The sequence below is a fragment of the Grampus griseus genome (genome assembly GCF_964374135.1).
Source record: "Grampus griseus genome assembly, chromosome: 10".
NCBI lineage: Eukaryota > Metazoa > Chordata > Mammalia > Artiodactyla > Delphinidae > Grampus > Grampus griseus.
In genome coordinates, this window is record NC_139004.1 from 99,019,696 (window position 1) to 99,034,033 (window position 14,338).

At 41.6% G+C, this 14,338-nt stretch overlaps 1 protein-coding gene across 1 annotated transcript in view; it reads left to right on the forward strand.

Moving 5' to 3' along the window:
• The window catches only part of SYN2 (synapsin II), a gene marked incomplete at its 5' end in the record, with an annotated part of 152,173 nt that overhangs the window by 94,529 nt on the left and 43,306 nt on the right, over positions 1-14,338 (forward strand). The window contains 2 exons of the mRNA XM_082663729.1: positions 12,099-12,156; positions 13,427-13,518. Of these exons, the coding sequence (XP_082519855.1) occupies positions 12,099-12,156; positions 13,427-13,518 (150 nt within the window). The remainder of the gene's footprint in view (positions 1-12,098; positions 12,157-13,426; positions 13,519-14,338) is intronic.

Here is a 14,338-nt window from a genome sequence, read left to right on the forward strand (position 1 = left end):
AAGAAAATCAGCAGATGATACTAAGCTGAGTCTATTTAAAATGACAAGTGAATAGGTTTCAGACTAAGCTTTCAGAGGAAGGAGAAACCACCACAGAGGGGAGAACAGGGAAGATTTCAAAAGGGAGGCAGAACTTGTTTGGGACCTTTAAAAATGAGGAGAGAGGTGATTTCTTTTTTAAATGTTACTTTAATAAGCTTGAGGATACATGCTAAAATAATTCATAAAATTTGTACCAGAAAAGAAAATGGAAGACTCTCCATCCAATTTTCTTGAGGCTAAAATAACCTTGACAATAATTTGGATAAGAGCAATAAGAAAACAATATCTGTCCCAGTGCACTTAAAAATCTAGATGCATTCATTCTTTGTCACATATTAACTAATAGAATCCAATTAAGTATTAAAAAGCACATTATATGATAAAGTAAGATTAATTCCTGGACCCAAAGTAGAAAATCTATGATCGCTTCACAGATGAACTCTCTCAAACATTTATAGTAGAGATAATACAAGTTCCACAAAATTTCTTACTTCCCATCTCCTTCTGTGAAGCCAAAATTATTACTTTTGACACCAAACCAAAGACCCCATAAGAATAGAAAACCACAAACCAAAATCCCCAATAAACATAGTTGCAACAGTTCTTAACAGCATTTTAGCAAATTGGATCCCATGATATATAAAAAGGATCATGCATCATGGCCCAGTGGAGTTCATCCCAGGAACTCAAGTTTCATGTAACATTTGAATATCAATCAGTGTGATTTACCACACAAGCAAATTTAGTAAGAAAAACAATGCCTTTGAGATTACCTTTTTCTCCTCCTTCTTCTTCTTTTCCTTCTTCTTCTCCTTCTCCTTCTTCTGTGAGAACTCAGCAAATTTCAAGTTTACCATACAGTATTGTTAACTATCATGCCGTATACATCAGATCTCCAAAACTCATTGATCTTGCATAACTGAAACTTTGGATTTTTTGATCAACATCTCTTCATTTCCCCCTCCTCCAGCCCCTGACAACTACCATTCTATTCTCTGCTTCTGAGTTTGACTATTTTAGATTCCACATATGAGGTCATTGCAGTATTTATCATTCTGTGTCTGACTTATTTCACTTAGCATAATGTCTTCCAGGTTGATCCGTGTTGCTACAAATGGCAGTATTTCCCTTTTTTTTATGGCTGGACAATATTCCATCGTATGTATATATCACATTTTCTTTAACCATTTGTTTGTCAATGGACATTTAGGTTGTTTCCATAGAAAAGGGTGATTTCTAAATGGACCAATACACAGAAGCAGTAGTTTGACAAGAGATAGTTGGGAAAGAGTGTCTGAATGGCAGTTTGACCTAGTAGTACCATTCAGTGTCTGAATGGTAGCAGGACAGGGCGCCTGCATATGCTTGTTCAGGTTGTTCACCACACAAGGGCATCTGACTGAGGAGACAAGGCGGGGTGAAATGCAGACCCACACTCTGCTTGCCAAGCCAAGAACCCTGATGTAGGAGTGTCCACCTGCAGGAAAGAATGCCTTTTTCTAATTCACACAGACTCTGCAGCAGTCTTGCAGGAGGGAAACAGTGGGAGATTAGAATAGAAGGATGGGGTCAGATCATAGAGGACATTTCTCTGTATCTAGAGATGGATGGCTTTGATGGTAGTGGTGATTGTGGGTATGATTTGTGACCTGACACTGGAATTGAACCTGGACATTTGTCAATGCTAGGATCCCTGTTTTTCTGGTATAAAAGAAATCCATATCTTTCAAAAATTATACTTGCTTGATATTTCTCCAAAGCAAACTTTAATACTGACCTACTTGAATATCAAATCAGCCTGATTTAATTTTATAAGCCAGTCATGGGAAGTGAATCTGTCCCATGACTCCAAAGCATTCTGTTCTGTAGCTCCACTGTAATTACAGACAAATGCAGCTAATCTTCCCATCATGTGTTCTCCTGAGTTACAGGATTCTTTTTTATTTCTTCTGTGTTTGATAATCTTGTTATCTTTTGATACTGCATCATTTAATTATTCCCCAAAATAGAGATCTTCAGAAAATCTGCTCAGAAAAAGTGATTTGCTGTTACCAACTGAAGTCACAGCTGGTGTGTTTACTCAGAAATTAGTCATTTTCAGAACTTTGAGATTGCTGTTTTTCTTAAGGGGTCTCATCTGCCATCTCAGTCTGTTGAAGCCCTCCTGCAGGTCACTTGAGGGAATTTTATGAACTCCAGGGAAGGACTAAGTAGGTGTCCTGAGAGATCTACAAGCCCAGGACTCAATCAGATTGAGCATGGTTTCTCTCTCTGATATTAACCTCCAAATGTCTAGCTGTATTCATTTTAATAACTCCATAAACATTTTCTGAGCATCTGCTGTGTGTTGAAGAGTAAGACAGGCATTGAGGCTACAAAAATGAGTAGAGCCCAGTTCCCATCTAAAATATACGATTTCTAAACTTGATCATCAGAAGTGCTGAAATTTAATTTTACTAGCTCTGCCACCTACTCACTGCTGCTTTTAAGCAAGTCACTTATTTTATCCGAGCTTCCTTTTCCTATAAAGCCAGAAGCATTGAAATGACGTTCCTGTAAGGCATGAAATATCGTGAGATTAATTTGGATATCTGGGATGAATAATGTGTGTAGTATATAGTCTCTCAAGTTCTCTTTCCCTCCTTTACACCCTTCTGTGCCCTTTGGATCTTTACCTTTACAGACTGAAGAAGACTCATTATATCAGCCTCTCCTAAAATCAGAGCCTTTTTATTTTGTTCTGTTTTTCTCTGGGCCATTTCTACTTTCATCATGTCATTTGTGTTTAGACAAGTGGACGTGATATGCTGTATCACAAATATGAAAGTACTATGACTTGTACAAGGTGAGTTCAGAGTGTAAGAAACCCTTTATGTTGAGTTTCCAATAAACTTTCTGATGATAATCAACATTATTTTTCACCTTTCACTCTCAGTCTTTTTGTGTTTTTCTGTTACATCTCACAGGACTAATGTCTTAAGGAAATAATTTTCTTTTATTTCAGGTTCTTTTTTGGATTGTAGTGGAACACTCATGATCCCCTGATAAAATCATTTTCCACTGAATGTAATATGTTTTCTTACACTTAGTCACATTAAAACTCCTCTGCCACTTTTCTGCCCACGTCCACATCTTCTTTCACTTTATATCTAATCAAAATGGCATTTTAATCCCTGGAAGTGCTGAATGCCATCTGCAAATTTGGCAATTTCCCCATGCACTCTTTTCCAGATCATTTATATGAATGTTAACTAAGACGCCATGCAGCTTGCTTTCTATCTAAGAAGTAGCAGAGAATTTGATTTAACTACTTAATCACTGAATTAATAATATCAAGGGCCAGCCACAGAACGTTGCCTTTATCCAGAAAACTGTTCACTTCTTCCAATTCTTTGTATCTTATTCCTAAACCAGTTATCTATAACAGGCATTTCTCCATGTACTGAAAGCAAGTTTTATGGTTTATGAATTAGATTACAAATCCAAATTTGAGTTAAGAACCCCTTTACCAATATAAGGCCCGCCTATTTTATGTCTCATTTATGGCTTTGTTCCAGAACATCTATATGAGGTGTCTGTCCTATACCACTTTCTAGCACTGTCGTTTCCCAGCTAGCTTCTAAATTCCTAGCCCTGAGCAGTCAAATGATCAATTGAGTTGCCTGATGAGTGTTGTACAGTAGCTATTGGTTTGCCATGTATCAGGAAAACAGCAAGTCCTGAAGTCTAGTTACTGCACCAGCTTCCCAAATGATCTCAAGCCCTGGTTGGCTCCCTGCCATCTCTTCTGTGTCCCAGACAACGTGGCCTATCAGATCTTAGGCACATCTGATCATGTCACCTCTCTGCTTAAAATCTTTGACAGTGTTTTGGGAGACAGTTGGGAAAACTTGAATATAGACTCAGTAAAGATGTTTTAAATTATTATTAATTATTAAATAATAATTATTAAAAAGTCATTTCCCTGGGATAAAGAGAAAGTAAGTTAGAGGTTATCAGGGACTGGGGGGTGGATTTGGGGGGGATGGGCAGTTACTGCCTAATGGCCACAGAGTTTCTGTTCCGGATGATGAAAAAGTTTTGGAAGTAGCGATGTTGGTTGCACAACATTGTGAACGCACTAAATGCCACTGAATTGTACACTTGAAAATGGTTAAAATGGCAAATTTTGTTATATATATTTTGCCACAGTAAACAAAAATTTTAAGGCATTACCAGTTAGAGATATTACTTAAAATTCTACACAAGAAATAACATGATGTCTGGGATTTGCTTTAAAACAATCAAACTAACAGTCCTAACAACAACAGTGAGGGTGATAAATGAAAAAGACTGGCAAAATGTTGATTACTGAGGATGGAATTTTTCATAATAAAAAGTTAAAAAAAGTTCTTTTGGAAGCTGGCCATTACATCCCAACTACTCAGCCTGACATTCGAAGTTCTTTGACAGGCCATCCCTTCCCTTTCTCAGGAGCCTCAGCCTGCATGCCCTTCCCCCAGTCAGCTGGGCCGCTGCAGCGCTCTGTGCTGAGGCAGCCTCTGTGCCTTTCAATTCTGCTCTCTGCTTCTTGTGTGGCAAATTCCTCCTCATTCTTTAAAACTCAGCTGCGTCCTTGGAGCCTTCCCAGGCTCCTCCAGGCAGAGAACTCCCTCCTTTGGGTCCCCACAGTGCCTTGTCCACACCCCTGGTACCGTTTATACCCTGTATTATGATCTTTTATTTATGCTTCTGCCCACCACTAACCTGCGAGCTTCATGAAGGTAGAGGAAACTTACTTTTCACTGTACATCTTTCTGAGCTAGATGAAACTTTTGTTGCTGTTGTTTTAGTCATGTGCATTAAATTCTTTTTTAAGGAAAAGATTGAAAGGTGGGAATGTGAATATTAGCTATAAATCTTAAGAGGTGAAAGGGTCCTTAGCAATTACCGACATGCATATTGGTCTCCCTTTCTAGACTGTGCTTTCTCTACTTGGCACCTACTAATGCATTTTTACATTTCCAGCACCTACCACTGGGTGTTCAGTAAATTGTTGCTGAATTTATTGATAAATCACATCCTTTCTTTCTACAGATGGCAAAAAGCCAACTACCTAGCTTGGGGTATGTGGACACACACTTTTTAGGAGAAACAGTGAATTTTCAGGCATGGTTTGTCAGAGCAGCAAATAAGCACCTGGAGGGCTATCACTGAGCCAGTGGAGTCAGCTCAGTGGGTGAGTGAGCTAGGACTACGGCATGTCTGCAGTACACATCCTGCCAGGGGGTGGCGGCAGGCGCCCACAAACTCTCTCCAAGACCGGCAGGCCTGATTTACCCTCTGAGTGTAGGGTGGGGAATAGGTTCCTCTACTATTTCTAGTTTATTTTCTAATTTCTTGATGCCTTGAGACGCTTGACCAAAAGAATAGGGCCTGAGTTATAGACAATAAGACCCAGAAACTAAGCACCTTGTCTGGACATTTACGTCTAACCCGTGCTAGGCATTTACTAGGTGCATTGTTAGTGCTTTCATCTTCTAGCTTGAGGATTGGATCCCTGTGCGAGCCTCAGGCACCCAGGGAGGATTTACACTCTAGGCTGTTTTTAGGTCCTTTAGTTCCGGTGTGGATGGAGATTGAGAACAGATTTTCATGTGGGGAAGAAGAGAGAAGAAAGAACATGACACCCTGGGACGTACGCCTGCAAGAAGAAAGGAGAAGACGGCTGGGGCTGCAGAGACACACTCAGTCCGCTCAGTCCTGAGGGTGGCCTCTTCTGGTTTTCTGCATCTGTCCAGCCAGCACCATCACTCCTAACATCTCCAGTCAATAAGCAAGCCCTGATTGTGAATAAGTACACAGTTTAGGGAAGTAGTTGGAAATTTATAATATGTTGATTATATTTGTACAAGCCTTAGCTCAGAGCATGTAATATGACAGCAGGACATAATCAATATTTAAAATACAAAATGATGGAGAATCCAGGGCTCATTTGGGTAATCCTTGCTCTGAAGTATTGTTGCATAATCCAGTGATCTGAGGCTGGTGTGGGGGAGGGGTATCACAGATTATTAGACAACTGAGTTTGAAAGGTGGTATCAGATGATGATGCTATAAGCCAGATATCAGGAGTAGACAATAAATGGGATGCAAGTTCAGAAGAGGAAGAAGGCATGTTGGCTCTGGTCATAGTAAAACAGCAGTAATACCTGGTACATGAATGTTTGTTGCATTTTGCTAATAGTACGTTATATTTGCATAATATTTCAGAGTTTCCAAAATACTTTCATGTCATTTATTCTTACCTGGCTTCATTAAGTCTTCACAGCAACCTGTGAGTCAGGTATTATTAAATGAAGTAAGATACATAGAATACTTAAGATGGTGGTTAGTATGTAGTGAATGTTTGCTATTATTATTAAAATCATTATTAGCCCTATTTTATACATGACGAAATTGAGGCTCAGAGAGGCTGTTACTTGCCCAAAGTCACACAGCTGAGAAGTGGTAGAACTAGGCCTGAACTCAGCTCCCCTGGCTCCTAATTCTAGACCTTTCTCCATTTCCCCATGCATAAAGAGGGAGTATTTAAGCTGGGCTTAGCAAGATTGGGCCAAGTTTTGAGGCAGCCTTAGCAGAGAAGTCTCTGATGATGTCTCCTCAGCCTCATGAGCCCTAGTTTGCAAGAGCATGGGAATTCCTGAGGGTGTTCTGTGCCTTGAGTAAGAAGAGTTAAACCTAGAAGCCTCCACTCATTTTAGCAGTAAGGGGAGGTGGTTCATTGCCTGGGCAAGACATTAAACTCACAAAGATCCTCAGCTGGTAGGCTTGTTAAGAAAATGTTACAATAGGGGGAAATTGACAACACAGGCACCATAGATATTTTTAGTCCGTGCTTCAAGGATGTACATCTTGGTTTCTGTTTAGACTGAGCACCAGGGGGTGAATTTGGATTGATGTGACAAGACTGGCTGTTGGAAAGTCCTTACTGAGCACCTTCTCTGTGCCCAGCTTAAGCAAGGGACTGTGGGGGGGGTAACTAAGGGAGGTGAAGTAACTTTCCCAAACTTTCGAACACTGGGGAGAGTGATATAATCTTTTTCTTGGGTGGGGGGCAGTGTGCCGTTATCAGTAAAAACTCTGTCTGTTCCTTACACCAGCAATTCTGCAATAAATTATCCTTCTGATGTACAATGTGGTGACTGTAGTGAATGATACTGTATTGTATACTTGAAATTTGCTTATAAGCGAGTAGATCTAAAGTGTTGTCACCACACACATGCACACAACACACACACACACACACACACAAGGTAGTAATGTGAGGTGATAGGTGTGGTAATTAATCTGTACTTATCCCATTTCACAAAGTATACATGTATGAAATCATCATGGTGTACACTTAAAATATTATAATTTTGTTTGTCAATTATAACATAATAAAGCTGGAAAAAATAATTTATCTTATGAATATATTCTTAAATGTAAGCCATTGTAGCTCTGTTTGTAATAGCAAAAACAATCCAAACACTGGAAATCTAAACGCTCACCAGTAATTTTTTTTTAAGATTTATTTATTATTTATTTATTTATTTGTTTGTTTATTTATTTATGGCTGCATTGGGTCTTAGCTGTGCTACGTGCGATCTTTGTTGAGGCATGCAGGATCTTTTGTTGCAGCCTGCGGGCTCTTCATTGTGGTGCTCGGGCTTCTCTCTAGTTATGGCGTGCAGGCTCCAGGGGGCATGGGCTCTGTAGTTTGCGGCACGCAGGCTCTCTAGTTGAGGTGCCCAGGCTCGGTTGCCCCGTGGCATGTGGGATCTTAGTTCCCCGGCCAGAGGTCGAACCCGTGTCCCCTGCATTGGAAGGTGGATTCTTTACCACTGGACCACCTGGGAAGTCCCTACACTTGGGGGGTTTTTTTGTTTGTTTGTTTTTAACATCTTTATTGGAGTATAACTGCTTTACAATGGTGTGTTAGTTTATGCTTTATAACAAAGTGAATCAGTTATACATATACGTATATCCCCATATCTCTTCCCTCTTGCGTCTCCCTCCCTCCCACCCTCCCTATCCCACCCCTCTAGATGGTCACAAAGCACGGAGCTGATCTCCCTGTGCTATGCGGCTGCTTCCCACTAGCTATCTGTTTTACATTTGGTAGTGTATATATGTCCATGCCACTCTCTCACTTTGTCCCATCTTACCCTTCCCCCTCCCCGTATCCTCAAGTCCATTCTCTAGTAGGTCTGTGTCTTTATTCCCGTCTTGCCCCTAGGTTCTTCATGACCTTTTTTTGTTTGTTTTTTAGATTCCATATATATGTGTTAGCATATGGTATTTGTTTTTCTCTTTCTGACTTACTTCACTCTGTATGACAGACTCTAGGTCCATCCACCTCACTACAAATAACTCAATTTCGTTTTTTTTATGGCTGAGTAATATTCCATTGTATATATGTGCCACATCTTCTTTATCCATTCATCTGTTGATGGACACTTAGGTTGCTTCCATGTCCTGGCTATTGTAAATAGAGCTGCAGTGAACATTGTGATACATGACTTTTTTTGAATTATGGTTTTCTCAGGGTATATGCCCGGTAGTGGGATTGCTGGGTCGTATGGTAGTTCTATTTTTAGTTTTTTAAGGAACCTCCATATCACCAGTAAATATTGGTTAAATTACTGTATGACCTTCAAATGGAATTTCATGCAGCTATTACAAAGAAAGAGGTCTAGGGCTTCCCTGGTGCTGCAGTGGTTGAGAGTCTGCCTGCCGATGCAGGGTACACGGGTTCGTGCCCCGGTCCGCGAAGATCCCACGTGCCGCGGAGCGGCTGGGCCCATGAGCCGTGGCCGCTGAGCCTGCGCGTCCGGAGCCTGTGCTCCGCAATGGCAGAGGCCACAATAGTGAGAGGCCCACGTACCACAAAAAAAAAAAAAAAAAGAAAGAAGGAGGTCTATCAGTATGTGTTGAAAGCATATCACTAAGATGTATTTTTTTAATTGAAGTAGAGCTGACTTACAATATTAGTTTCATGCATACAACATAGTAACATACAACATTTTCATAGGTTATATTCTATACAAAGTTATTATAAAGTAGTAAATGGAAAGATATCCCGTGTTCATGGATTGGGAAGAATTAATATTTTAAAATGTCTACACTACCCAAAGGACTGGTATATTTTTAAGTGCAATAAAAAATTAAGGTTCAAAAAAGCAGAGTTTATATAGCATGATGCCATATGTTTGAAACATATATGTATGCAGATATATGCACACAATTTCACACACTGGAAGGATATGCTTGCAACTGATAATGGGGAGTATGTGTGATGAAAGAGAAATGGGAAAGGAAAAATGTATTTTTCATTTTATCCATCTTATTCTTTTGAAGATAGATAGATTTATTGGTTTAACCATGTGACATACTTTTTTTTTTTTTAAGCCACTTGCTTGTGGTCACACAACCAAAAAAGTGTACAGCTAGGATTCCCACGCAGACTGTGATTCCAGAGCCCTGTGATCCAGAAGCCCTCTGAATTCCAGCACACTGCTTCCTAACAGTGCTCTCTTAGGATCAGGAAGTAGTTCTGTCACTTGCTTGTAAGTTACAAAATTTTTCATGAAAATACCTGGGAGAATGTGCTCATTCTCCAGAAGAAGACTCTGCTCCATCGCCTGCCACGTTGGCTCCTTTTCTTTAAGACTGTGTCTCAGCCAAGAGAGGTCCATCACCCAGAGCCAGATAACACAAACTAACATTTCCAAGCGGACAGACTGCCTTAAGGAAAAGGCATTAAGATAATTGGAGAGTTGGGGGTGGGCACAAGGCCTGAAAACAGTATCATTAGTCAACTTGGTCAATGGGCAGGTGCAGAAAGTGGCAGATAAATGCAGACAGAATCTGTATTTATACTTCAATATCAGTGTTCACAACCCACAAAATAAATGAGTGAATTAAAAACCTTGGCAGCACCTAAGTACCTAGACATAAACTCTTAGTTCTAAGCTTAACTCCTATGAACTTCTCTGTGATTTGAGCATATTATTTAGCTGCTCTGGGTTTCTTTCCCCATTGGTTAAATGGACAGCACTGTCTGTCCTAGCTGCTTCACAGAGTTGTAAGGAACAAATAAGGCAAGAATGTGCTTTGAAAGTGCAAGGCATCATACAGAGTGAGAGGTTATTGTTAATGCCTCTGAGACTTAGCTCACAGAAGGAGAGCTATTTTGAGACAGGAAGATGGGAGGAAGCATCAGAAAAGCATTGCTGGTAACAGGGTAGGCGCACCTCACCAACACAGGGAAGGAACCTCTTAGATCATTTACTCCAGTTCCTTCTGTTTATAGTCGTGGACGAAGACTTACGGAGTCCTCAAGATCTGCAGAGCAGTGATAGTGCCATGCATACACTATTATTTAAACCCATAAATAAGATGGAACCCTAAAAGGAATGGGATGTGCTACAGGCCCCTTGCCCAAGGGGCTTGCTGAGCTGTGAACGTTGAACAGCGTTCTGGAAGCAAGCTGATGAAGCTTAGTAAGGAATTGGGGCAGAGGTAGGGGGATGGACTCCAGTGCTCCAGCTCCAGGATGGCTGAATGCCTCTGAGGAGCAATTTGAGGGTAGCCAGGGACTTGGATAGGACAAATGACAACTTCCTAGAACAGACTGTTCCAGAACCAGATCGGAAAGGAAATAGCCTGGCCTCGTCCTGGGTAGTTCACAGGAACCGGTGTAGGAAGTATTTGTAGTGGAACTAGTGCTCACAACATCAAGTCCCTTTTGCACAGAAGAGAGAAAATGGGAGAAGACACATGCAATGCAGCATACATGACGAGTCAGTTTTTGTAATGGTGGGAATGAGGATGGCAAGAATGAATAAGCAGAGGGAGACAGTGCTGTGCAGCGCCAACGACTCTGGATTCAGACTTGGGTGTGAATATTGGTTCTGTCACTAACTTGCCATATGACCTTGAATGTGCCATTTTTATCCCCTGAGTCTTGGTTTCCTCATCTCGAAAATGAATGCCTTTCTCCCTATCTCATAAGTTGTTATGAGGACTAAATGAAATGTTCTTGAAAGAAATTAGCACATAATTCCTAGAACATGATGCCCAATAAATGTTAGTTTATCCCTTTGTTTTGGAGAGGGACTTTTAGAAAACCTCCAGTGAAACATACTAATTTGAAATTTCAAGCACTGGGAAAGCAAGCCCAACCTAGGTAGCATGTGGAAGGGCCCTTTTTACAGGTGGAGATCCAGCCTATAAAGGCACATAAGAAACTCTTATGAGAGGAAGGGGAGGTGAAGAGCAAAGTAGCAATGGCTATAAATATAAGCATAAACAGTCCTCTTACCAGCAGTTGTAATGTGAGGTTCCTCCAGCTCCGTGACAAAACGGGAAGATAATAAGTACAGTGTATCTAGGCTTGACTCATTCTCTTGACTGCCCAGAAACACAGGATAGGTTTTGTGTTCAATTATAGTAGCTTTCCTCAGCCTCTCCCCCTGCCCTCTGCTTTTTTTCTGGTATAATTAACTCTCCTTCATTCATTGATTGTCCTTTAATCCTTGTTTTGTTGGATATATTTGCTTTTTAAATTATTGTCTCAAATCCTTTTTGGAAGTATGGGTATGAAGAGGTAAAATAATAACAGTTTCCTTAGAAACTAAAATTCCAAGGGTGGAAACCAACTAGAAAATCAGAGTGAAAGGCAGGATGGGGGAAGATGAGGAAACTATAGGGATGTATAAAATTGACCTAGTCTTTACCAGGAGTAACATTAGGGAAGTTGTTACTTCTAGCCTCCTTTTGGAAAGACCAAGGATGTTATCATAAAATGACAATGCCTGAGAGTGAAAGGCCTCTTGGTTTATTTTATAGAGGGGAGGCCGTGGTTTGACTGGAGGCTGTCTCATGGTGATCCAATAGCAGGCTGACCCAGGTCTCTTGACTCTCATTCTGGGATTCTGTCTGCCATGGTCCTCGTCTTTGTGAGAGTGAATTTCTGACCACAAACACCTGTACAGAACTAATTTGTGTGGGTTTTTTTCCCTTTTTTCCAGGGCCAAGTGCTTTCGGGGCAAAAAAGTCCTTGGAGATTATGATATCAAAGTGGAACAGGTAACCAGCCTGGAGCCCAGGGTTGCATCTGCATCATTGTTGGCCCCTCTTGACATTCCAGAATGAACCATTTAGTTCTGCCAAGTGGAGATCAGTGTCCGTCACTAGCTTCTAGGCTCTCCATCTCCTCCCCCAACCCTTTCCAGGACTTTTCTCTCTATGAGACATGGTTCTGAAGGCTGCATCTTTCAACTTCGCTGACTTCTTTTCATGGCTCTGGTGTCCGTAGAGAGGCAAGCAGCGTGGCTCTTGGGGCCCTCTGGGTGCAGGGTTCTCAGGCTGAGGAACACTTTAGAGGAATGTCTTCCTAGGACATGGCCACACCTACATATTGCTGGTGGCATGGTCTTGCTGGGTAGGCACACGTCTGCCATTCAGTTGTGTGGCCTCCAGTGGTGCCTCCTCTGCACGCCTGAGGCTACACTTCAAAGAGAACTTAGAAAAGCACACCTCCTGGTCTTAATGCAGAGAAGTCCTGAAAGGTCATTTTTTATCTTCCTGTACTGTTTGCTTCGTGATAAATAGAGATTAGGTCCATTCGAGTGCATAGGGGGATGTCCAGTTTAAACAATGCATGTATTTTATATGTAATGATAGAAGTTACTCATCATTCCTTACATGGTGTGCTGTGATTGATACAGAGTACTTTTCCTATCCATTGTTGCATTCAGTTCTTAAAATAACTTATTAGATAGGCAAGGTTGATAAAAAAAATTATTCCCATTTTATAGATGGGAGAAACTGTCCACCCAGAGAGAACAAGTAACTTGCCTGAACATCTTATGCAGCTAGTTGGGCCGGAGCAGAACTAAAAACCCAATTGCCTAAACTAAAACTTAGTGTATTTATGTTGAAATTGATAAAGGGCATGTTTGCCCCAGTTTGCATTCCCGCTCTGTAGAGAGGCAGCACAAAGGATGCTGGGTGGGGAGTCAGAAGGCCTGAGTTATGCTCCTGTCTCTGCCAACAATAAGTTTTGTTTGTCCAGAAAAGTCACTTAGCTGCTCCTTTGGTAAATAAGGATAATTATCTCTGCCCCTCCTGCCTCATAGAGTAGCTGTGAGAGATGAGATCAGTTTGGGAAAATGCTTTGCAAACGGTAAATGAATGTTTGCTGGAAGGGATGCTGTTGCTGCTATGCGGAGGGCCCCGCAGAATCAGGACTGTGGGCTTACTCCCCTACTGTTATTTTTATTTATTCATTTTTTATCATAGTAAAAAACACATACCGTGAAATCTACGCTCTTAATCTCCTCCTGTTATCTTCCAGGCAGAATTTTCAGAGCTCAACCTGGTGGCCCATGCAGATGGGACCTATGCTGTGGATATGCAGGTGCTCCGGAATGGCACAAAGGTTGTCCGGTAAGGTCCTTTCTGTCCTCTGGGTCGCTGTCACTGTCACCACAGTCACCATCTCTGGCTTGCAGTGGGACAGCATTGCTATGTATAGCGTACAGAAGTTGATGATGTGTGCTGTGCGGCAGTGGCAGAGGAAGGCAGCTCCTGCCTTTAGGGAGGCCATAGTCCACTGGTAGAGAACGCTCCATGGGCTCAGAGCTCTCTGAGCGGTACCTGGATTCCTGTGAGAGGTGTTCCAAGACTCCCGCCCTACCTCAGCCAGTGCAGCTCTGGGCTTTTATCTCTGAATATATTTCCCCTGGAAAACAGGGTTCCATTGCTTTTTAAAAAAAGTTTGGAAACCTCTGCTCTGGTTCAGCCTCCTTTTTTACATTGATTTGCTTAGATTCCCTCAGTAAGTTGGTAGCAGAGCCCTGTGTTCTATGTGAATTCTCTTAACTCCCAGCCCTGTGTTCTTTCTATGTTCCAAATTCCTGGGAACTCATAAGTCTGATAGGAAAGCCTGGGGTGGGAAGGGACATTGTGGGTGGAAGAAAATTTGCAGTTACAAAGCACTTACGTGCCAGGAGGGTGCTGGGTGACTTACAGACATCATCAGTTGTAACACAACAGTTCTGTGCAGGAAGTGTTGGGGATTCCAGATGAGGGAGCAAGGTTCCCACAGTGTTCTTCTTCCCTGGGGCTCAGCGTGGCTTCGGGTTTTCAGACATCAGGGTATTGCTCCAGGAAGAGTGTTCACGTCACCCTTTTCCCTACCTCAATCTACGCTACCCTGACACTGAGGCTGCCAGTGTCCAACAGGACCTGGGTCTGTGACAGGGAA